This window comes from Psammomys obesus, unplaced genomic scaffold (genome assembly GCF_907164565.1).
Source record: "Psammomys obesus unplaced genomic scaffold, mPsaObe1.curated_primary_1811, whole genome shotgun sequence".
NCBI classification, from domain to species: domain Eukaryota; kingdom Metazoa; phylum Chordata; class Mammalia; order Rodentia; family Muridae; genus Psammomys; species Psammomys obesus.
The window spans coordinates 11,824,077-11,847,905 of NW_026590062.1; the positions used below are offsets into that span (position 1 = coordinate 11,824,077).

The 23,829-nt window shown below is 50.3% G+C and overlaps 1 protein-coding gene and 1 pseudogene across 4 annotated transcripts in view; both read left to right on the forward strand.

Moving 5' to 3' along the window:
• Cfap251 (cilia and flagella associated protein 251) overlaps positions 1–23,829 on the forward strand; it is a 70,736-nt gene that overhangs the window by 26,094 nt on the left and 20,813 nt on the right. For 3 of the 4 annotated variants that reach the window (XM_055605804.1, XM_055605806.1, XM_055605805.1), the window contains 11 exons: positions 1,121–1,171; positions 4,527–4,738; positions 7,200–7,394; positions 8,102–8,352; positions 8,553–8,704; positions 9,659–9,832; positions 11,131–11,315; positions 18,102–18,216; positions 18,995–19,158; positions 22,248–22,338; positions 22,534–22,677. In XM_055605804.1, coding sequence (XP_055461779.1) covers positions 1,121–1,171; positions 4,527–4,738; positions 7,200–7,394; positions 8,102–8,352; positions 8,553–8,704; positions 9,659–9,832; positions 11,131–11,315; positions 18,102–18,216; positions 18,995–19,158; positions 22,248–22,338; positions 22,534–22,677 — 1,734 coding nt within the window. The remainder of the gene's footprint in view (positions 1–1,120; positions 1,172–4,526; positions 4,739–7,199; positions 7,395–8,101; positions 8,353–8,552; positions 8,705–9,658; positions 9,833–11,130; positions 11,316–18,101; positions 18,217–18,994; positions 19,159–22,247; positions 22,339–22,533; positions 22,678–23,829) is intronic. The other variant, XM_055605807.1, reaches the window with a different exon arrangement.
• On the forward strand, positions 14,403–14,595 carry LOC129675769 (translation machinery-associated protein 7-like; annotated as a pseudogene).

The following is a 23,829-nucleotide window of genomic DNA, read 5'->3' on the forward strand; positions in this document are numbered from 1 at the left end:
AAGAAGAAGAAGAAGAAGAAGAAGAAGAAGAAGAAGAAGAAGAAGAAAGAAGAAGAAGAAGAGGAAAAGAAGAAGCAGAAGCAGCTAAGTAGACACGGTGGCTCAGTGGGTTTCAGGCAGCTGCAGCCACATCTGACAACCTGAGTGACTTCCATTCCCAGACCCATGTAAAGTTGGAAGCAGAGAAGCAACTCCACAAAGGTCTCCTCTGACCTCCACACGCATGCCACAGCACATGTATTCCTGTGCACACACAGGCACACACACACACACGCACACACATACACGCATGCACAATAAACAAATATGCTACATTTTTAAAGCATGCTGGCTGTAGTAACATTCACCTTTTAAAAAAAATTAGTAATTTATTAATTTTATTTTATGTGTGAAGGTGTCAGATCCCTTGGAATTGGTGGTACAGACGGTTGTGAGCTGCCATGCGGGTGCTGGGAATTGAACCCAGGTCCATTTAGGAAGAGCAGACAGTGCTCTTAACCACTAAGCAATCTCTCCAGCCCCTTAACATTCACCTTTAATCTTAGTAATTGAGAGGCTAAGGCAAGAGCCTCTCTATGAGATGAGTTCAAGGCAGCCTGGTCATAGAATGTTGGACTGGGCAAGTCCACAGAGACAAGAAATAGATTTGCGGCTGAAGAGTGCAGGGAGTGGCTGGAGGTCCCCCTGGAGGTGATGGGGATGGATGGTTGTCACAAAGCATCGTAAACACCCACACACCACTGGCATGGACACCTACCATGTGCTTAGGGGCTGAGATGTACTTACCTTTTTTTAAAAAAAAGCAAAGCAAAACCAAAGACTTGTTGAAAAGTTGCCTGCCGGTGGCATTTGCAGGCTTCCGGTGTTTATTTTCGATTTAAAGAACTCGGCTTTGCGTTAGCCGCCCACCACACGGAGGCACAGTCACGCCTGGGTTTTGAACAGGTTTGTGTTTCTTTTCAGATGCTTTTAGATATTCCCAGAAACAGGTCTTCCTCCTCCAGGACCTGAACCCTCCGACCCGATTTGGGCACACTTGCTCTGGTTTAGCTAGCACTACAGTGCTTCTTGTTGGCAGCTTGGTCTTTAAATAGTAATGTTCTTTTTCTGTGCTTTTCAGCTTGAAGAGAAGGGCATCCTTGCCCACAGTGCCCCGATTTTAACAGAGAAAGTGAGTACTCACGTTATGTTTTCATATGCCAGACTCTGCTGAGGGTAAATACAGATGTGCAGGCTCCGTGGTCGTGGGCCACATCTCAATGTGAAGCCACTGGGAAATAATTTGACATTTTTGCTTGGATCCTTTATCCATGACAAATTTTCAGCTAAAAATAACAGATGTTTTGTGAAAATAAAATGTTATGGAAAAGCTGTGCAGCCGGGTGGTGGCAGTGTGCAGCTTTAGTCCCAGCTCTCAAGAGGCAGGGGCAGGTGAATATCTGAGTTCAAGACCAGCCTGCTCTACAGAGTTAAGTATGACAGAGGGCACGCTAAAGCAAAAACTAACTAGCTAAGTAAAGACGAGATGCGTGGACACAAGGAAAGATGATTTTTCCTGGGTTCGATCCCCAGGACCAACCAGACAAACAAACACTCCTTAGAAAAGCTTATTGTGCCTGTCTGCAGACTTTGTTTTTGTGAATGAAAATATAAGAGGTATGGTTAATGGTCACGGCTCCTGCCTGCCATTTCTTACAGTTTCTGTGAACAATGACTTAGGAAACAGTGAGCCATTGCTCCTGAGGGGAGTGTAGACGTTGGTTCCTGTAAGCTGTGGCCATGTTTGACTTACGCTTCTGCTTCAAAGAAATTTTGTAGATGTAAAACTGAGGACCAGGTGTGACGGTCTACTCGATGTTAGCCCCAGCACCTGGGAGACAGAGGCAGGTGGATCTTTGCATTTGAGGCCAGCCTGGTCTACCGAGTGAGTTCAGGCCAGCCAGGGCTACACAGCATCTCAAACAAAACTAAACAAAAACCCCACCAACATTGAGAGCTCAGGACACAGCTCAGCTGACACACTGCCTGTCCGCCATGCTCACCATGCTCTGGGCTCAATCCCCAGCGATTCATGAGCTGCATGTGATGGCAGATGTCTGCAATCCCCTGGACAAGGGAGGTAGAGAGACAGAAGGATCACGGGTTCCAGGCTGTTGAGATTCAAGGCCAGCCTGGTCTACAAGAAACCTTGTCTCAGAGAGGGGGGAGAGAGAAAGAGAGGGAGGAAGAGAAGAAGAGAGAGAAGGAGAAAGGGAGGAGAGAGATGGGGAGAGAAAGGGAGGCAGAGAGGAGAAAGAGGGAGGGGAGAAAGGGAGGGAGAGGAAGAAAGAGAAGGAGAGAGAGGGGGAGAGAGAGAGCAGGGAGATAGAGGAGGGAAGAAGGGAGGGAGGGAAAGAGCAAGGAGAGGGGAAGGGAAAAGGAGGAAGAAAGGAGCCTGAGGGAGGGAGAAGAGGCTATCTTTGATTTACTTCCCCTCTCCTCTGATTGAGCCTGGTCTGGAGCAGTACTTTGAGTTGAATGTGTGACTTCATTACTGGGGCTCTCATCCTGTAAACACTATTTCCTCCACGAGTCAGGTGCCACCAGCGCTATGGCTGAAAACAGACAGCACTTTTGCACTGGGAGGGGGCTTCTTACGTTCAAATACCGAAATCACCTCCAAAACAAGCTGAAGAGGCCACAGGCACTTGCTTACAATGTGAGATGAAATAAGGAGGCAAAACATCATCTTGCCCGATCTCAGTCAGAGAGCCTCATGTCAGCCAGGTAGGAGCTCTAGCCAGTCTACACAGCCACGTGTCCACAGATGACCATGGGAGTCCACAGTGACCAAGGGAGTTCCAGGCTGCAGAAGGCAAGCAGGGGAACGCAGCAGACACAAATCTGCCAGGAGCAGACAGGGATTACAGTCTGCAATGGTAAAACGCCTCACATGGGAACAGGCCTTCCCTGAGAACACGTCACTCCCTCTCGACCCTCTGGGTCCTTTAGTGTTCAGCTTCAGAGCCAAACTGTTCTGGCTACTTTCATGTCATCTTGACACAAGCTACAGTCATCTGAAAGGAGGGAACCTCAACTGAGACAATGCCTCCGGTTTTGTCAATTACTACGCCATTTTCTCAATCAGTGATTGTTGTGGGGGGGTGCCCTGCCCATTGTGGGTGGCACCATCCCTGAACTGATGGTGGCAGGAGTTGGTGCATGCCTTTAATCCCAGCACTTGGGAGGCAGAGGCAGGTGGTTCTCTGTGAATTTGAGCTCGAGCTAGCCTGGTTCACAGAGTGAGTTCCAGGACAGACAGAGTCAGAGCTACACAGAGAAAACCCCATCATGAAAAACAAAACAGAAAAAAAAAGAAGCAGGCTGAGCAAGCCATGGGAGGCGAGGCAGTGAGCAGCACCCCTCCACGGCCTCTGCATCAGGTCCCGGCCCTGCTTGAGTTTCTGTCCTGACTTCCTTCAGTGATGGCCTGTGCTGTCGAAGCGGAATAAACCCTTTCCTCCTCACATTGCTTTTGGTCATGGTGTTTCATCACAGCAGTAGAAACCCTACCTGGGACCTAACACTGGGATCTTCTTGCAGAAGGGCAGCATAAGGTTTGCTGTGTTAGGTGGGAGACTGCCGAGTTTCCTTCCTTTTAAAATTTTCTCTCTGTGTCTCTCTGTCTCTGTCTCTCTCTGTGTGTGTGCAGGAGGTTATGTGCCTGTGAGTGCTGGCGCCCTTGGAGGCCAGCAGTACCAGATTTCCCAGAGCTTTAACCACATAGTTATAAGCTGCCTAACATGGGTGCTGGGAACCGCACTCGGTCTCTGGAAGAGCGGCATGCGCGCTTTCTCGCTCAGCCTTCTCCAGTCCTCTTCGTGTTTTGATTCCGAAACATTGTGTGAGAAAATGGCCAAAGGCCTTATTTACTTCACAAAGCATACACTGAAGAAGGGGTCTTACCAAAGCGTTCTTATGTTAAGGGCTGAAATAATTTTTTCTGATAGGATAATACCTTACTATCAAAGGATATCAGGATAATTTAAGTTTTCACCTCCAGCATGCTTCTGCTCATGACAGACTACAGGTTTGAAACACTAAGAGAGAAGCTGGACAGGTGTAAGCAGTAATTAGCCACTCTTTTGGTTGTGTTAAATAGTGTAATTATGGGGACTCAACGGTTAAGAGCTGCTCTTCCAGAGGATCCAGGTTCAATTCCCAGCATCCACATGGGCAGCTCAAAACTGTCTGCGGCTCACACCCTCACACAGACATACAGGCAGCCAAAACACCAAGGCCATGAAATAAAAGTAAATTAGTGGTTTAAACAGTGTAATTGGTCACAGTACATGAGCCTTGCTGAGTCCGTGGAGGGTCAGGAGCGATTCACCTGGGTTTTACCTGTGTGTTTTCAGCCATTTCCTTTTCTTTCTTTACGTCTCATTGTTTTTCCCCCGAATGTTATAAAATGCTGCGCTGATACACGTTTGGCTCTCTTTTTTATTATTACTGACTGTAACTTACATCCCGTCTTTGAAACACAGACATTCAACAAACTCGTGGGGAAATTTAGCCAGTCTATCTTTCACTCGAATTTGTCCCAAATACTGTCGGCAACGAAGGAAGGGAAGCTGGTTGTCTGGGACATCCACCACCCGCCGGCGTCCTCCTCCACTCTGGCCTTACCTTTCATCAAGCCGTGTAAACTGGTCCACTTACAGAAGGAGGGCATCACCGTGCTCACCTCAGTCGACAGGTAATGAGCCTGACTAGAGAGGACCCTGGTGTGATCACAAATGTACTGTAGACTTCTGTCATTGAGAGTAAATACACTGAAATAAAAATATAATTACATTGTTTTCTTCCCCTAATCCGTTTCCTGAATCCCCCTTGCCCTGCCTCAGATTCATGGCCTCTTTTTTTTTTTTTTTTGTTTTGTTTTAGTTGTTGTTACATATTTTATAATATATATATTCCTAAATGTATAGCTGCAACCCGCAGTCTGTATATCGCTGCTTGTATGTTACAAGATTTCAGGGCTGATCAGCCGGTGCTGGATAGCCAGTGAGGGTTCCTCCTCGGGAAGGTTCTTTTCCTTAGCCTTCTTAGTGCCTGAGGTTCTGTTAGACTGCTTTTGTGTGAATAGTCACAGATACGTAGAGTATTTCTGGGAGAGTTGTAATTAACCAGGGGCATTAGCTGCCTCTCGGCAGAAGAACTGAGCACTGTGAGGGTTAAGATAGGAGTGGGTTCTTTATTCTTACACTCTTATTTGCACAAACTAAATTTTATTTCGTTTTTGTTGTTGTTGTTGTTGTTGTTTGTTTGCTTGTTTGTTTGTTTTGACAGGATCTCACTGAGTAGCCCTGACTAGCTTGGAGTTCATTCTGTAGACCAGGTTATCCTGGAACTCACAGAGATCTTCCTCCCTCTGCCTCTGACTCCTGAGTGCTGGAATTAAAGGCACGACCACCATGCCTGACTTAAAAAAACTCGTGGACATACCCCGTGCTTAAAAATTCAGTTTTAGTGAAACAAAAGTGACTTTTTTTCTTCTGTGCTACTGAAACCTATTTCATACCCCCAAAATTTTATACTGAAAAAAAAAAAAAAAAAAAAACCAAAACCAAAACCAAAACCAAAATACACTCAAGAGGCTGGAGAGGTGGCTCAGCTGTTAAGAACACTTGCTGCGCTTGCAAAGACCGGAATTCAGTTCTTAGCACCCACATGGTAGTTTACAACCATCCATAACTTCATTTCCAGGGGATCTAATACCCTGACCTCTGAGGCACCAGGCATGCATATGGTATACACACACACACACACACACACACACACACACACACACACACGCAGGCAAAACACTCATCATGCACACACATATTTTTTAATCTAAAATAAATTTTAAAAAGATAACTCAGGTAATTTTACCATTTTAGTTGCAAAATAGCATTTACACATTCAACCGTATCGGCCCTTTTTGTCTGCCTGGCTTCTTGAGACCGGGTCTCACTATGGAGCCCCGCCTGGCTGTATTGTGCATTCCTGTCTCACCCTTCCAAGGGCTATCATTCCTTTAGTTCACATTCTTCCATCCCCAGCATTCCTGTGGTAGTAAAATTTGCAGTTCTTGGGTTTGAGTAAAAGCACTTGTCATGAAAACCTGATGGCTTTCGTGCCATCCCAGGTTCCCCGTGAAGGAGGGAGGAGAGAAAACTGGCTTAGGTGGCAGTTTTCATCCGCATCAGTTGGTACAGGGGCTCCGGACAGCATCCCGGGGCGCCTTTACGAAGAGATCTGAGCTGTCACCTCAGAGGCGTGAGAAGCTGTGGTAGCCCATAACGCTGCCTTTGGCTTTGAGTCAGCTGGGGCCTAGAGCCTTTGAAGACCAGGCTCCACAAACGCTGGGCGAGCTTCGCCGCTTCTGCCCGGCAGAGGGCGGTAAGGGCAGTCCTAGCCAATTACTCGGCCCACCTGCCTCGCTTATTAATCAGGCCACTCATTTAATCACCCTGCATTACATCTGAGAAAATTCACTCTTTCTCCTCCGGTGATTAGAATTTTTTTTTAAAGTATTAAAAAAATAAAATAAAATAAAAGCTCTCTCGGGATGGATTGGAGGACTGGCTATAAAAGCTGTTTTGTCACTGGGTGCTACCGGTTGCCTGTGGTGACTGGATGTGGCTTTATAAGGATTCTAACAGCAGTGGCTTCCTGTAGAACAGATCATGACCCACTGTACAGCCTGTGTGACGTGGGAGGGCTGTTCAGTGGCTCTCTGTGGTCACCTGTGGTCATACGGTAGCCACCGTGGTGAGGGGCTGACCGTGGAGGCAGAAGGGTGAGTGTTTGAGAGAACCTGCCATTTGCTTTCTACACACTGGGCTCCTGTATGCTCTAGCCGTGGAGCCCAGATAGGTGTGAGTGGTATTTGTTATATACTTATAGCAGAAGTCCTGGAACTCCCTGTGTAGACCAGGCTGGCCTCGAACTCAGAGACCTGTCTGCCTCTGCCTCGAGTGCTGGGACTAAAGGTGTGCGCTGGGATTAGGTTTTAAGCGAGTTTCGGAACTTCTCTTTCGCCTTGGAGATGCAGGGGTAAATCGGAGTAGTAGTGAGCGCCACCCGATTGGAGGCTGCTGAACAGTGCGCACTCCGCAGCTGGCCCTCGCCGTCAGTGCTGTTCAGCTGCCCCGGGCTTCTCTCTGTTTCAGCTACATCGTCATAGGTGACGTCAAGGGTAACATTAAGTTCTACGATTTCAACCTGTCCGTGGTCAACTGGTACAGCAACCTCAAACTGGGCCCTATCGGGATTCTGTCCTTCTCAAAGACCCGGGCGGGGCCTCCCACAGAGAAGTCCATCCTCCCCACAGACTGCACTCTAAAAGGCGACCCGTTCATTATCAGGTGAGTCGGCAAATGAATCTGGTCATCTGCACGGCCGAAAAATGACCGCTGTCTCCTTTTCAGTCCTCGAGCCACGCCCTCGTTCCTAGGATAGAGGCCTGAGGGGACTCAGCTTCTTAGCTGAGAGATGGCTCCTTGGCTGGTTGCAATTAGTATTGGATTTTTTTTTTGTTTGTTTGTTTTTTACTATTTAGAAGCTGGGGTGACTGAAGTGGGATGGCCTTTACCCCTGAGTTCTCCTCCCCACCCTGCCTGGAGTTCTTGGCTGTGGGCTTAGCACTGAGCTTGTCCTAACCACTGAGGTTAAAGGCACTGGGTAATGAATAGCCATAACATTTCAAGACTGAATTATCTGTGAGTCTGCTTAATTACCCTTGCGGTCTTTACAGGCACGTCTGTATGTGTGTACCCAACTCCATATTTGCATACACAAATGAATATTTGCATGCGTAGATTAGCTAATTGTACCACTGACTGTCCATCTGCATACTTAATGACTCAATTTACATGCGGAGAAGTGGGCTTTTTTTCACTTGCAAATGGAGGCTGTTGGATGTTGCTGGTATATTTTTGGAGATGTCGGGTTAATAATGTCACCAAATTATAGACGACAAAAGCGGTTCGTGTGCAATTAGAAAGAAGCAGAGTGGCTGGTGTGGCCATTCCCCAAGAACACTGATCCTGTTGGGTTTCCCCTTGGCAAACAGGAACATTATCATCGGGACACTTGATGCCACTGTGTACCACTTGACAGCAGACGGCACCAAACTCGAGAAGCTCTTTGTGGAGCCCAAGGACGCCATTTATGCCCTGTCCTGCCACCCATACCAACCCCTCATTGCCATTGGGAGTGTCTGTGGGATGATCAAGGTGTGGGACTACAAAAAGAAGGTCTACCTGTTCAGCAGGGTCTTCGAGAAGGGGCTCGGCGTCCAGAGCCTGGCCTACAACCCAGAAGGTACTCGCCCTCTCCCAAGATCATAGGGGCTATGCCCTTTTCCCCGGCCTTGCACAAGCTCTCCCTCAGCTTGCTTCCCAAGGCGTCTGCTTCCTGTTCTGCTTGTGCGTATTGCTCCTGAGCAAAACCTTGCTGCACAGTCACTTCTAGAATGAAGGACATCCTTCTTTCCGTCACCGCTCTCTGGCGTGTCATTTCAGGAGTTCTGCTTGGAGCTGGATTCACTGAAGGGACAGTATATATTCTTGATGCGATGTCTTTAGAAAATGAAAGCTCAGAACCCTTCAAATATTCCAGAACCAGCGTGACCCATGTCAGCTTCTCACATGACTCCAACTACATGGCGACTGCTGTGAGTACCTCCTTCCGCTCAGGGCTCTTCCTTACGAACAGGGGGGAAAGTGGGGGTTACATCCCAGCCAAGCTGCGGCCCGAAAGGAAAGGGAAAGGTTGGTGAGGCAGAAGGACTTGCAGGCAGGACTTGCAGGCAGGAGTGGGGCCTCAGCACACCCAGACCCGGTTCTGCAGCCCCAGCGCTGGCCGTTGTGCTCCAAGGACCCTGTCTGCCCATCCTATCCTTCACCCTTACTGTCTTGACGGGGCAGACGCCTCACAGATGTCAGCGTCCTTCTTTGGGCTCTTGGACGCTGTTCCTTCCCTCTGTGACTAGGGCCTGTGATCTCAGGGAAGGGGTTCTGGGCTGTCCCCTGATCTGCCTTTCTCTCAGGTGTTGGTAGAGGTCATGGTGGGGGGCGGTAGGCTGGTGTGATGGTGGTGGTGATGGGGTGATGGAACTCTGATGGTAGGGGCGGTCGTAGGTGGGGTGAGAAAAGGCGTCCTTGGACTGCTTCCCTTTGGATTTCCACCCACATGCAGCCGAGCCTCTGGTAAGGATTGGAGCTGTCCTGGCATGCAGCGTGGACACCAGCACACCCCCCGCCCCACAGACTGCTCTCTGCCACTCTGGCCTGTTCCAGACCTTTTTCTTTTCTATAGTCAGGCAAAGAATAGGGAGGACAAAGGCAAAAAGACTCAGGCTCTCGGCTTGCCGTGGGGAACTGTAAGAACATGGGAAGAGTGGGGCTGGTGTCACATTGTGCTTCCTCCCCTTCCACCCTCGTCTACGCACCGGAAGCCTCAGCCTCCCCGTCTGCAGCTCGGGCACTGCTTTCCCTGCTTGTTCTGCCGCACCACGGTTTCTCTGGATAACATATTCTGAGGGCAAATGAGTGTGAAAACCGCCAAGGTGATTCCAGGTCCTAGGATTAAGGGAACAACTTCCACACTTCCACACTTGCTCCCTTAGGACATCAGTTTCACCGTGGCCGTGTATATAGTGGTGGTCAAAAATGGACAGAGGATCTGGGAATATTTGGCAAGACTTCGCTCTCACCAAAGCAACATCCGAAGCCTCCTGTTCGGGGTTCACCTGGACAGCAACGATCCCAGGCTGCTGAGCCTCGGGAAGGACAGGTTCTTGGTGAGCTGTTCAGTTTGGGTTGCCTGGTTGATCACCAGCACCATGTCCCCCCCACCCCCCGTTCCATCCCTGGCACTTGTATAGTCCCCAGCTATAACATGGAGAAAATGGCCGTCTTGTAGATCACCACAGATTTCTCCATATTGGCATCTCTGAGGTGATGCCTCCTCATGTGTCATGTCTGGAATCGGGGGTTCTGGCAGGTGGGCAGCAGGGAGGGTGTGTCCCACAGAGCGCAGACCGTGCAGCTATCTTCACCTCCCAGAGAACTGGGGACGCTAACACTAAGACCCCTTCAGCACCTTCAGGGAAGGGTGAGACTGTGACTTATTTGGGAAAATGGAATGCAGGTGTAGTGGCAGGGTCAGGGTGGAGGAGGGAGGACACAGCTAGGTGTCCAGGTTCACTCTTCTTTGCTGTGATAAAGCACTGACCAAAGCTAACCTGGGGAGAAGAGTGTTTACTTGGCTTATAGCTTACAGTTCATCGGTCAGGCAACCAGAGGCAGGAGCTCAGGACAAGCTCTTGGAGACAGGAACTGAAGCAGAGACTTCGGAGGGTTTCTGCTTACTAGATTGTTTCTCGTGGCTTGCTCAGCTACTTTCTCCTACAGCCCAGGCCTGCTTGCCCACTCATGTGCCTGCCTTCTTCCCTTTATTTCGTCTGTACCCTCAGGCCCATTTGAGCAGGCCACTAACCTGAGACCATCAAGTTCTGAGATTTAGGTTTGAATGTGTTCCTAAGATAACAGAAAGGTGTGCAGCAGAGGTTAGTTAATTGTCAGAGTTCAGGTTTGGGGTTGGTTGGGCTTAGACTTGAGTTTTTTTGTTTTTGTTTTTTCAGGAGGGTTTCTCTGTGTAGCCCTGGTTGTCCTGGACCGCCTCTGTAGACCAGGCTGGCCTTGAACTCACAGAGATCCGCCTGCCTCTGCCTCCTGAGCGCTGGGACTAACGGTGTGCACCACCACCCAGCCTAGACTTGTTTTGCTCTACCACTTCCTGGTTATGTATCCCTGTGCAGGTCACCCTGAATGTCTCTGACACCCGCTCGTGGGCCTGTATGTCCATGAGACATGGCACTACTGGGACTTGGGGTCCATGAGCACGATGGTTTAGAGCGCTGAGCCCACTGCCCTGCTGACTGTGGGTGCTCAGCGAAGGCAGCACACGGGCGTGGAGCCAGGGACTGTCCCTTAGAGACCCAGCCAGTTTCAGTGCAGGCTGACAGCCAGGGCTCGAAGCTTCCCAGTCAAGGCCGTCCTGCAGCTGGGTTCCCGCATGTCCCTGTGTCCCCTGCAGATAGAGTACAACCTCACCAAGAGCTACAGAGACCACCTGGAGGTCCTGGACATTCACCGAACAGACCAGGGCAGCTACCCCACCTGCATGATCTGGTACCCCCCGCTCACCAAGGAGCTCTTCCTGCTCATCTGCAACAGCGGCTACAAAGTGAAGCTTTTCAACTCCACCACGAAAATGTGCAGGTGAGCGCCGCGGCATCCCCCTGGTAGGCTGGCTGCCTTCCCTGCCCCCCGCTCTCGGGCCCCCAGCCGCTGACAGCTTGCTGGTGGCATCATCCCTTCCCCTTCCCAGAGGGAGGCACTGGCTCGTAGATAATGTAGTCACATTCACCGAAGAGCACACAGCCAGGCCGGGCCTGCAGAAGGGTGCCACCCTGGGGGCCTCCCTAGAAGCCGGGTGCCAGGGAGGCAAGGGACCCAGAGCTTGGTGCTCATGGGTCTGAAGAACAACTGTTTGATTTACAAAAATTTTTAAAGCTAGTATTTATTTATTTTATGCATATGAGTGCTCTGTCTACTCTCTCTGCATGTACATCTATGCCTGCGTGCCAGCAGAGAACATCAGCTCCCAGTGTAGATAGTCGTGAGCCACCATGTGGGTGCTGGGAATTGAACTCAGGACCTCTGGAAGAGCAGGCAGTGCTCCTAACTGCTGAGCCAGCTCTCGAGCCCCAGTTGTTTGATTTTGTTGTTGTTGCCATCCTGATTTCATTTTGAGAGAGGGTCTCGCACTGTAGTCCGCTTCCCGAAACCTGGGGTACGGTGTGTGCCACCACGTCCGGCACGTCTGGTTCTTTCTCTGCTGCTTCTCAAAGGAGTGTGAGGCCGGCGGATCACACTCATTGATTCGCTCCTTACACGGGCCAGGTGCGGTGGAATGGGTGTGACAGTCTAGAGGGCTTCTAGCTACCCCCGCTAGGTCCCAAGTAATCGAGACAGAATCCTCTTGGAACTATAAAAGCTTTAAGGCACCCTAACTGGGCAGGTATCAACCCTCTAAGCTTTTTTGCTGTTCCCTAGCTTCACACCCTGTTACCTGCCATAACTGTTCCTGCCTGGGCTGCTTCTGTCCTGTCAGGCCAGCTTTCACTGCCACATGCTCATGGTCCATATGCCCCATGGTGACTTCCTTACTTCTCCCTCTCCCCCTCGTGGCCCCATCTGTCCCCAAGCCCAGGAACCTAAGCTCCGCCTACTTCTCTTTTGCCCAGCTATAGGCTGTCAGCTACCTTGTTTAATGAGTCAGAGAATATTGGCTGGCAAAGTTTACACAACATCCCTTGTGTACACGAGAATACACTCATCTGGGCCTCAACCAGATCTTGGAGACCAGCAATTAGCCTTAAAATACATAGCACAGACCAACCGCCAGCAGACCGGTGGTGGAAGTAGGCACAAGCAAAGCACTCCAGTAAAGGGGGCAGCCTGCTTGTGCGTAGGTGGGGCGACAATGGTGGGCACAATGACTGGAAGGACAGATGTGGAGAGGGAGTTCCTGAGGGCGGATGGGCTGGGGGAGCCCCACACGCCTTGACAACTGAGACCCAAGTAGCCAGAAAGAATGGAACTGACCTCGAATGAGATGGGAACGGTGGGGAAGGAGAGATTTGAGATCTATCCTTGGACAAGGCAAGTTGAGATCCTACTGCAGGTGAGAGCACCTGAGTTACACTCCTGATTCGTGTGTGGAGGTTGAGTTTAGCAGAGGATGCTGAGCTGTGAGGCAGGAGACCGGAGGGAAAGAGGAGTGGGGGTTGCAGACCACAGCCTGGGCTTCCAGGGCCACATGTATGTGAGGGGATCACCTTCCTCCCTGCAGACGTGGCCTTTTGTCGGGGGCGGGGGGACATAAGTTCTAGGACCTGCGGGCCTCAGGTTTCCCTCACTTTGGTCACGGACAATGGTCCCTGCAACCCAACCACTTTGTCCTCAGCTGCCCACAGCCTTCCAAGGTTTGGGGAGCCTTTCGTGGTTTCCGGGGAACCAAGACAGGCAGGCAGGCCAAGAGTCAACCCTCAGCTCTTGCTCTGATTCTGCCCTCTACTAGGGACTGCACAGAGGGTCTGACCCAGTCAGTCCCTCGGGGAGGGAGCCTCTCTTCCAGTGATTGGGTGCAGTGAATGTGGCTAGAAAGATGTGGAGGTGGAAGCAGCAGTGTGCTTAGGCTGCCGGAGCGAGATCAGAGTTTTAATTTCTTGGGTGGCTTTAGTCTGTTTCTGAGACGGGGTCTTGCTATGGAGTCCAGTCTGCCCAGTGTTGTGGATACAGGCGTGCACCATCATGCCTGGCCATGACGGAGTACAGCTCAGATGAGGTTTCCAAAGCCCCAGGGACCCCAGGCTCTCTTCCCGGTTGTTTTAGTGTTGCTTGTTTTTCTGTTTGGGACACTGTCTCATTCTGTAGGCCAGGCTGACTTTAAACAGCAAGCCTCCTGCCTCAACCTCTCAAGCGCTGGGATTACAAGCATGAACCATCACTCCTGCCCACTCCCCGAAAACCAGCAACAGTTCTTTTCCAGAAGGCAGGAGGAAAAATGACAGAGCCCTTGTGTCTTGTGACACGAAGTAGAGTCTGGCACGGTGTTTAAAATCCTTGAGGTTCAGGAAGCTCTTCACGCTCCCTCTTTAATGGACACACACTTCTGAGCAAAGAAATTGAATTCGCAGGGTAGGAGATGCAGGCGCAGCATGCCTCAGGCTCGATGCTCCTGCTAACAGTTATTAACCATCTACGACAGACAGCGGCTGCTGTGGGGCTGCTTGTGCCTCGGTGTGCATGTGCGTGTGTACGCGCTGTGTGCCCGCACTCATGTTTCTGCCTATTGATCATCCATCCAAAGTTAGCTCAGAGCACCTTTCAAGAAAATAGTGTACAGAGTTGGAGAGATGGCTCAGTGGCTAAGAGCGCGGGTTGCTTTTCCAGAGTACCTGGGTTCAATTCCCAGCACCTGCACGGCAGCTCAACTGTCTGTAACTCCGGTTTCAGGTGACCTGACACAGCCATACATGTAGGCTAAACACCAATGCACATAAAATAAAAGCAAGTGAATCATTTAAATGAAATAAAATAAATCTACTAAAAAGAGAATAGTGTACAAGGCTAGAAGCGGCGGCTCCTCAGGTTAACGAGTACTTGCTCGTAGGAGCCTGACCATGGAGAACTGGCCCCTGAGTGTCCTCTGACCACCCCCCGAACCCACCATACACAGTAACAGAAAGCAAAATTAAAAACAATTACTATCGAGGGACTGGTGAAGGGGCTGTCGGCATCATGTCCAGCAGCGAAGGCGGCAAAAAGAAGCCCCTGAGACAGCCCGAGGAGCAGGCCAAGGAGATGGACGAGAAGATAAGGCGTTCAAGCAGAAACAGAAAGAAGAGCTAAAGGCCGAGGCCGCGGGGAAGGGGCCCCTGGCCACAGGTGGAATTAAGAAATCTGACAAAAAGTAAGCTGTTCCTCATATCTAAGGTGATGGTGACCCCCCTTCCCTTCCTATTTCAACATCTGGATCCCATGCCATAGCATCTCTGCCACCTACAGCTAGAATGAAGTGTTATCCTGGAGCCTACAGTACACTGTAATAAAATAAATACAGCATCTTGGCTAAACTCAAGCATAGAAAATAATGTGGCAAGGTTGGAGGTCAAATTCATAAAGCGTTTGTAGGAAGAGCATGTATGACACTGTAGAACCGTGACCTCCTCCTCCTCCAGTTCCAGAACATTCCTCTTCTTCCAAAACAAGAGCCCCTTGCTTCAGCCGTCCCCCAAGTTAGAGAGCTAACAAGTCCAGTAACCACAGTTCAGTTGGGGGAGGAGCTGCCTTCTTGAGATGGATCTAAAGGAACTGTAAAATGTGTTTTAAAGTGTTTGAAAGAACAGGGAAAGGCAGCTCCCAGAAGAAGGCCGGCATCCGAGGGAACAGATGCTCGGCAGCCTCTCTCCGTGATGCAGACGAGAGCAAGACATCATTTTTTTTTTTTTACAAATGGGATTAGTAAAGATAAAAGTGACTGACAGTGCCGAGCGCTGGCAAGGGTGTGAGGAAACGGGCTCTCTTGTCCAACCGCCGTTGGGGGTGTAAATTGGCGTAACCTTTGGGGAAAGCAATTTGTCACCCTCTGTTAAATTTTATATCCTCTGACTTCTAGGAATGGAGCCTGCAGAAGCGCCCGTGCGCTTATGCCAAGGCATAAGTAAAAGGATCTCTTGTTTGGAAATATGTTTTGAAATGGAAGCCATCCAAATGTCTGTTAATAGGGCACTGGTTAAGTGGCGTCTTAGACCAGCACACAATGACGCTTTTAGCAAAGGGGAGAATAAGAATGAGATAGCTGTCTGCGCAGTAACGTGGCAGAACCTCCGAGACAGGGTAAGAAACGAAGCAAATTGCCAAATAAGTATGAACAGTATAATTCTCCCTTCATAGAAAATCATGACTATGTAAATTTTTGGCGAGTCATATGTACCAGGCAGTTACCCGTGGCTTTCTCGGGACAGGGTGCAGCGCTGTAAGAGGCAGATGTTTATGCTATGTTATGTCTTGAGCTTTTTTTTTTTTTTTTTTAAACAGTGACGATGAAACACCTTTCAGTCAGAATGAAGATATAGGAACTTGTAAAATTGGTCGACAGGTTGGTTGACTGTCACTGGCTGACAGTTACAGACCACCGTCCCAGAAACTGTTTTGAGTGCTTTTTCTTGCTCTAGTCACTGAGTTGCATAGTTCAAGAAAGCATCCATCACACCCAGAAGGTAAATGGCTCCTGGGCTGGGGATCTGGCTCGGTGTGTAGAATGTTTGCCTACCCTGTACAAAGTCCTCCGTTCCATCCCAACCTCCTAGTACCTCAGGTGAAGACAAGAGGACCATTAATTCAAGTCTGCCCTTGTGTCCCTGGAGGCCACTGACCTGCTCCTGTCCGGGACTTATCTATCTGCCCCTGTGAGGACAACTTTATACTCCTGTAGGTGGAGCCGTACCACACGTGACCTTTTCGTGTCTGGCGTTTTTCACTTAACATGTTCTTGAGACTCAGCCCCTAAGTGGCACGGTGCTTTGTCTCAGCTGGCATAGTGGTTAAGTCAGCCAGCTTTGTAACTGCTGAGGGTTGGCCCTGTCCTGTTCACCTGTGCCTCTGCCGATGGCGATAGACATTTGCACCGTTTGCGTTTTTTGTAGTGATCATGCACAGTAGGGTATAGGATATAGTTTCTTGAATGGCTGTAGGATTGGCATTTCTGGGTCATTTGAGTAACTCTAAGACTGTTTCCACAGCCCCCTGCCCCCATCCCACAACTCCCCCACCCAGGGACAAAGGTCCCAGTCTTTTTGTACCTTGTCTCTGGGCTCTCAGCGTGTTCCCCCGCCTTTGCCCAATTGCCAACATGTGTCAGGGCCTCAGGAAAAGGCATTAAGTGGTACGTTCTCTACCTCGTTGGCACTGTAGTGTTCCAAATGGCTAAGGCCCACACAGCCCAGCAGAAAGCTCACCTTGAAAACCGCCCCTTCCCCTGTGTCCCCTTGCTGTACCCCCCATGTATGTCTCCCGTTACTTAGATCCATGTCCCCTGCCTTCTCCTGCCTCTTCCTGATGCCCAGTTCTCCTGCTGTCCATGCTGTTAACACTCTCGGTCTCCGATGCATCGTCTGGAGCACAGACGACCGCCCCGGTCAGGAATACTGCACGCCCCGGGGCTCAGTGCTGCCCCGCATTTCTCACCTCACGTCAGCTCTTTGTCTCCTGCCCCTGCCGGTCTGTGGCCTGGGTAGCAGGGGCCATACAACACACACCTCTGCCTCCTGACTACCTCACCTCATGCTGACACGGGGACGTGCTCTCACGGGCTGGTGCCGTAGGGTCCAATCAAAGGGACCTCACCTTAGAGGAGATTCCTGTTGGGTGAAGCCACCGGAGTTAGAGCAATCCACGCTGGATACAGTGACATGCACCTGTAGTTCCATCAGGGCAGGAGGCTGAAGCCGGGGGTGCTCGTGAACTAGGAGGTTGAGGCCAGCCTGGGCAAAACGCCAAGATCATTCCAGTAAAAAAAAAAAAAAAAAAAAAAAAAAAAAGCCGGATGTGGTGGCGCACACCTATAATCCCAGAACATGGGAGGCAGAGGCAAGCGGGTCACTGTGAGTTCAAGGCCAGTCTGGTCTACAGAGTGAGTCCAGGACAGCCAGAGCTACAAAGAAAAGCGCTGTCTCAAAACCAAACCAAACCAAACTAAACCAAACCAAACCAAACCAAACCAAACCAAACCAAACAGTGGGGCCAGTGAGATGCAGTTAATCCTGGGATCCACATGATGGAAGCATGTCTCCTGACCCCCACCTGTGCAGTAAGACAGCCCCACACATGAACAATAAGAAATTTCAAAGTCGAAGAGGCCTGACTGGCGTCATTGCCACTTGCTGCGCCTATGGTGTCCCACAGACTGGTACTGGAGCTGTCTGGAACAGGGGAAGGCATCTCACGCATTCCTGCCTGTGGGCCTGCCTCGGAGGAATCCGGTCTCTGCTCGCATCCCACTGAAGGCATGCCGTTTCCTCGAAGGCATTTTTCTTGTCTGCTGTTCATAGACAGTTTCTTAGGGCATAATGTTGAGAGGGAAGTCAGCCCCAAGCAGCTCTTCGCAGTCAGAGTTCCCTGGAGCATTCGCTGTGGGAGCTGGCGCCCTTGCTTTCGGCAGCTGCTGGCAGTGCTTGAATGAGAGGCTCGTACACAGGGGTTTGCTGCGTGACAAGACAGGAAATTCAGGGTCACAGATACGTAAGGAGTCCAGGGCGGTGGTGCGTGCCTGTCATCCCAGCACTCAGGAAGCTAGGGCAAGGACAACTGTGAGTGCTAGGCCAGCCTGGGCCTCAGCAAACCCCCAAACATCAACAAAAGTATGATGGTGTCGATTCCAGCTTTAAAACACGTTGAAGTTTATGGAGTTTACACACTCTCTTTCTTTCCCCTCTGCAGAAAGACACTTCTTGGACCGGCTTATGGATCTCCTATTGAGTACGCGCAGGTGCTCCCAGCAAAATCTACGCTTGAGCTGCAGAAGCGCTACTTGGTGTTCATTAACAAAGACAAGGTAGCGGCCCCCTCACCCCCACAATAACTCTACATTGAGTCCAAACAGTGTGAGGCCCAGGGCTGGTGAGATGGCTCAGCCAGCAAAGGCACTCACTGCCTCGCCTGACCACCCGAGTTTGAGCCCTGGGGTCCAGGAGGAGGAGACACTGACTTGGGAAAGTTGTTCTTTGACTTCCAAACACACATTGAAGCACCAATGTCCCTCCCCAAACAAATACATTTAACAACAAAGCAGACTATAAAACCCATGGGTCTTTGGCTCCTCTGGGGTACAGAATTGCCTCTGCGCAGGTCATTGGCCACGGGTTAGCAAGAGCGGCTTCCGGAGGGCATTTCTTTCTCTCTGTTTTGATTCTGTGTCTGTGTGCAGCACAGTGTGCATACGGAAGTCAAAGGACTTCCAGGCGTCATTTCTCTCCTTCTGCCATGTGGGCCTTGGGGTAGAACCCAGTCAGGCTCGGCAGCCGGCGCCTTCACCCACTGAGCCATCTCCTGGGCTCCGAGGAGACATTTCTGAGCTGTGTTCTCGAAAGTCCCCAGTGAAAACTCACGGCCTTCTATAGGTCGCTTTTCTATCTTTTTATTCACCTGGAAAAACTAATTTGCATGGATGATCCACACATCAGTTGTAGCGAGTTGTACGTTAAACTTGACTGAGATGGTTGGCGCCAGCTGTGTGCGCGTAGCACAAGTGTCTCTAGGAGGTAAAACCCGAGTGTGCCAGGCTAGCCAGAGAGTAGTCAAGTCTGAGTGTCTAAGCCCTCTTGCCTCTCCAGGTTGGACTCCAGATCTTACCAATCGACGGCAACCCCCACAAAACATGTGCTATCATTTGCCATCCGAATGGGGTGGCGGGGATGGCCCTTTCCTACGACGGCACCTATGCCTTCACAGCAGGAGGCCACGATTCCTCAGTGGTGCAGTGGCAAATCAACCTGAGGTACGTGAGGGGCCGTGTCCTGGCCCCGTAAGGAAGGTGTGTGTGTGTGTGTGTGTGTGTGTGTGCGCGCGCGCGCGCGCGCGCGCGCATGTGCCTGAGAAGGCCAGAAGAGGGCATTGGATGCCCTGGAGCTGGAGTATTTGTGGTTGTGAGCCACCCACAAGTGTGCAAGCGTGTTTAACCACTGAGCCATCGTGCCAGCCTTTAGGTCCTTTTTTTTTTTCACTCAGTTACAGCAGACAGTGCCTGCTACACGCCCCCTGTTGTGCTAGGACGAAACAGAACCTGGCTCTCAGGACGCTTCCTGTTGACATTAATGTGCAGGCCCCAGGCTGCTGTGCAGTCTCATGGGCCATGCACTGCTTTTCCAGCCTGGATGGCAAGAGTGCCCCTGGCTCCACCTGGCTCCCTGCAGTGTTTCTCAGTATCTGCTCATACCCATGCTGGCCAGAGACCAAGGCCAAGTCTCCAAAGTAGGCATTACAGAAACAGTAAGCTCGAGTCAAGAATCTGTTGTCTCTTGGCATTTCTTAACCCCTCCCTGCCCTGTTCTTAAAGTAGGGCTGGAAAATTCTAGACTCGTACATCGAAGAAAATGGGGATTTTCATGTCAAAGAGATATGGCTGGCTTTCAGTATAGCTCGGAACCTCTGCTCTGGAACCTGGGAAGTTTCTTCCTATGCCCCTGGTCCTTAGATTCTGTGTGTTAAGTGGGGGTAACAGCTTTCATAGGGTCCTGTATGGACCAGGCAGGTTTACGTATGTGAATGCGGTGACCAGCCTAGAGTTAAGGCCTTTGTAAAGTCTGGTACCCTTCCTTCCTTTTCTTCCTAAAAAGGGCGTTTATGAATGAGATAGGACAGGCACTTGAGGTGAGCCTCCCATCCATCCAAATGCAGTGATCTGAGTGCACCAGGGCAGAGCAGACGAGTGGGCAGCAAGATGGTGTCCTGGTGACCCTGTCCACTTGTGCTCGAGGGTCGGACAGCAGCTCCTCAGAGCTACCATCCTCCCTCAAAAGGCAGCCTGATTCATGGCTCCCGGGAAAGTCTGCCCCTGCCATCTGCCACGCACACATCTTTCTCTTCATGGCAGATGTTCACGCTTTCCTTCTTACCCTGAACTTGAGGGAAAATAGCTGGCAAAATCTGTTTCTGGTGCCGTGGCAATGGCTTTAAAACTGTAGTTGCAACTCTGTCTTTTGCCTCTGCTGTCTGGAGCGAGCATCAGGGAACTCGGAAACTGGAAGTGAGCTAGTTCTCTACCCAGAAGCATTTCCCTAACAGGCTCAGTGTGTCACCCACTTGTCACCTGTAATCTTTGAGGCCAGTGACACAATGCTGGGGGGCAGTGAAGTCCCCACTCTCATTTTTGGTCCTCAGTCATTGTGGGACCTGGTAGGGATTTCCAGTGGCTTCCCTATGCTTTGGCTAGAATCCAGGCTTCTGAGAATTTCAATTTAATCTGTTGTGGGGACAAAGGATCATTATAAACTAATTAGTACTTTATTGCTGCTTCTGGTTAATATGTTCAGCATTTCACTAATGGAAAGAAATGTAAAAGCCCCAAAACAAGCAAGCAATACAATTTTCTAAGAGGGCCCAGGCTGCAACTCTGATAGAGAGCTCGCCTCGCATGCAGGCAGCTCTGGGTTTCATCACGAATACCACACAGATGCGCGTGCTGGCTAGTTTTACCCCAGCTTGACAAAAGCTAAAGTCATCTGAAAGCCCAGAAAGTTGGGATGTCCTAGGGAGCTGAGTGTATCTGCAGCCTTACCCTAGTGGTGACAGGCTCCCATGTCACTTCTGGTCCTAATACCCTCCTCCATGACAGCATGTCTGAAAGTGGCTTTGCTACCCCCTGAGTCAGGGTCAGGCAAGTTTTGGCTAGCTGATTGCGTGTCTTTGCAGGCTCCCATCAGAGCTAAGACGTAGGGTGAAGACGAGGCCCTGCAGGAGAGCACCTCAGGCCCCTGTGGTGAACAAATGTGCCAGGCCCTCCCCTAGACCCAGCAGCAGGGCAGAGGACATTTTGTGGCTCTTATGAGAAGGGTAAGGACGTGTCTGTGCCGTCAGCCCTTGGTACGAACAGAGCTGCACTTCTGGGCTTGGCCCTGTCCAGGGCGTTTTACACAGTCACCTTGATGCCACCCTCACAGCCACCCTGTGAGGAAACAAGTGTTACCCTTAGCCCCATGTTGATAAGCTTCCAAGGGGTCTGTTGACGGCTCGAGTGATGGGATGGTTCCCAAGGGGGAAAAAAGGCCCGTGGCAAATCCTTAATGCGTGTGCATCTAGTTAATTCTTCTGGCAGTCTGTATGACCCTACCTACTTTGCAGATGAGGAAACTGCGCAGAGGTGGGTATTCTCATGGTCACGCAGCTTGCAATCGGCTGTCAGGGCTCATGTCACACCCCTGTGGTTCTGGTCCTGGCTCTGGCTGCTTCACTTCCTCAGTGGGCACCTTCACTGAAGTGGGTTCTAATTCACAGAATTAGCAGAAATCCAGTAAGTGGCCTTTTTTTTTTTAATTTTAAACAGTGCCTTTAGGTTATTTGCCTTTTGTGTGAGGAAAAGTCGTTTGGGCCCATGCAAGAGTAGGTATTCTTCCCATTCAAAGGGCCTATTTTGGGAGAATCTGACCCTGTGTTAGAGAGCGGAGGGTTATTTTTAGCCTCTTGGCATGGGTCCCTGTGATCTCCTGGGTTTTTCTGGAGGCAATTAGCCCGGCAGCACACCTGCACAGCACCCGTCAGCTTAAGAGGGTTCAGGTCTCAGACTGGAGGTCCCCCTCCCGCCCCCAGGAGAGATGTGGTCCCCGAAGAGTGCAGACAAATTGCCAAGCACCTGCCCTGTTATCAGAACAAGAATGTCGCCTTAGTTAAGGTGGGTGCCCTGTGGGGCTGCACTCCACATTTGAAATGGAGTCTTCTGTCATGGGCTTCGTCACCGGGGACTTTCCGAGGCAAGCTGCGGAGACCCCGATTGCACAGGCGCCGTGGGTGCCCTTCAGAGGCCGCCATCTGTGCGGCTCCACGACTTCATGCATGAGTGCTCCCTAACAGCGATGTTCTCCATTGTTCCAGTGCCCTGGACGCAGCCGTTTCTCTTGGCGGTGAAGACTTGACCCCATTCTATGGTCTGGTGTCTGGTGGCAGGGAAGGAAAATTCTACAGGGTAATTGTCATCAGAGTAAACACTTCCTGGGGAGCATCTAGGCTGTAGAGTCAACACTGGGGATGAGCCCTCTCTGCTTTTCCACAGAGCTCCCTTCCCCCACTAAGCTTAGAATCCACTTTCTGGAAAGTGTCCCTTTGGTGGCTGCTTCTGACTTGAGGGGGACTGTGTGTGTCTCTGCTTCCTTTGACACAGGAGCTGGAGGACTATTTTTACTATTCTCAGATCCGCAGTCAAGGTATCGACACGATGGACACCAGGCAAGTGTCGGAGCACATCAGCCTGTCGGAGCTTCCTTTCGTCATGAGAGCGATCGGTTTCTACCCATCGGAGGAGAAGGTAGGCAGGACGCAAACGAGATCCGCGCCGAGACAGGCTATTTATAACGCGTGCCTCTGGGAAAAATCACTGCAGGCCAGCCTGGAAACATGCCATTTTTCTGAAGCAAATAGATGACCAAGAGGGTTCTGAGACCTTCCAACGAACTCCTGATAACTGACCAGAGGTAAAGATGCGTCCATTCTCAAAGACGGGTCCCTGGTCCACGTGTGGTATTAGACGCGGCGAGGCCTCTTCAGCCTTCGCTGCCTGGTTTCTCTGGCCAACATGAGTATGTGCAGAAACTGAGAAACACTGCAGGGAGCCAGAGTCTCTGTGTAGCCCTGACCAGCCTCAACTCGCAGAGACGCGCCTGCCTCTGCCTCCAGAGTGCTGGGATCAAAGGCGTGCGTCACCACCACCTAGCCTGCGACCCCTATTTGGCCCAGGAAATTTTTACACTGTCCTGGGTATATTGGTGTATGAAATAGGTACACAAATCAAACATTTGCTGATAGTAAACTATGAAGAAGCCTACTTCAGAAGAATTGTTTGCTTTCTATACAGTGGCAGTATTTGTTAAAGGCAAAAAGGAATTTTCACACTAGGGAAATGGGCATGCTTTTTTTTTTCTTTGCATGAAAATGAGATCTTCGAGTTGAACATCTGGTGCTGCAGGGTGTAGAGGGCCTTCAGTGTTTTGCAGAGGTGGCTGAGATTTGGCTTTGTAATTGTTAGTACCAAAAAAATACTGCTTCCCCTGTAATCCCAGCACTTGGGATGTGGAGGCAGCAGCTTCAGAAGTTCAAGGTTGCCCTCAGCTACATAGCAAATTGGAGGCCAATCAGTCTTGTCTCAAAACAAAACAAAACAAAATTAGAACCCATTAGAGTTTTGCTGAACTCTCATCAATTGTTTATATATGATATAGCCATACCTGTATTTTTTAAACAAAGAATTGGCATTATATGGTATAAATATGTACATTATACAATACATCAGTGTTAAGCTGTGTGCATACATATGTATTTTAATGAGGGTATGTTCATGAGTATAGCACCAACATTCTAAGTTTCCATTGTTTGTGAGCTTGCTGGTAAAAATTTCTTAGTGATGTGCCTTTAAGAGTCGTGTGCCCAACTGACTCCTCCCCCAGCTGACGATGCTGGGGTT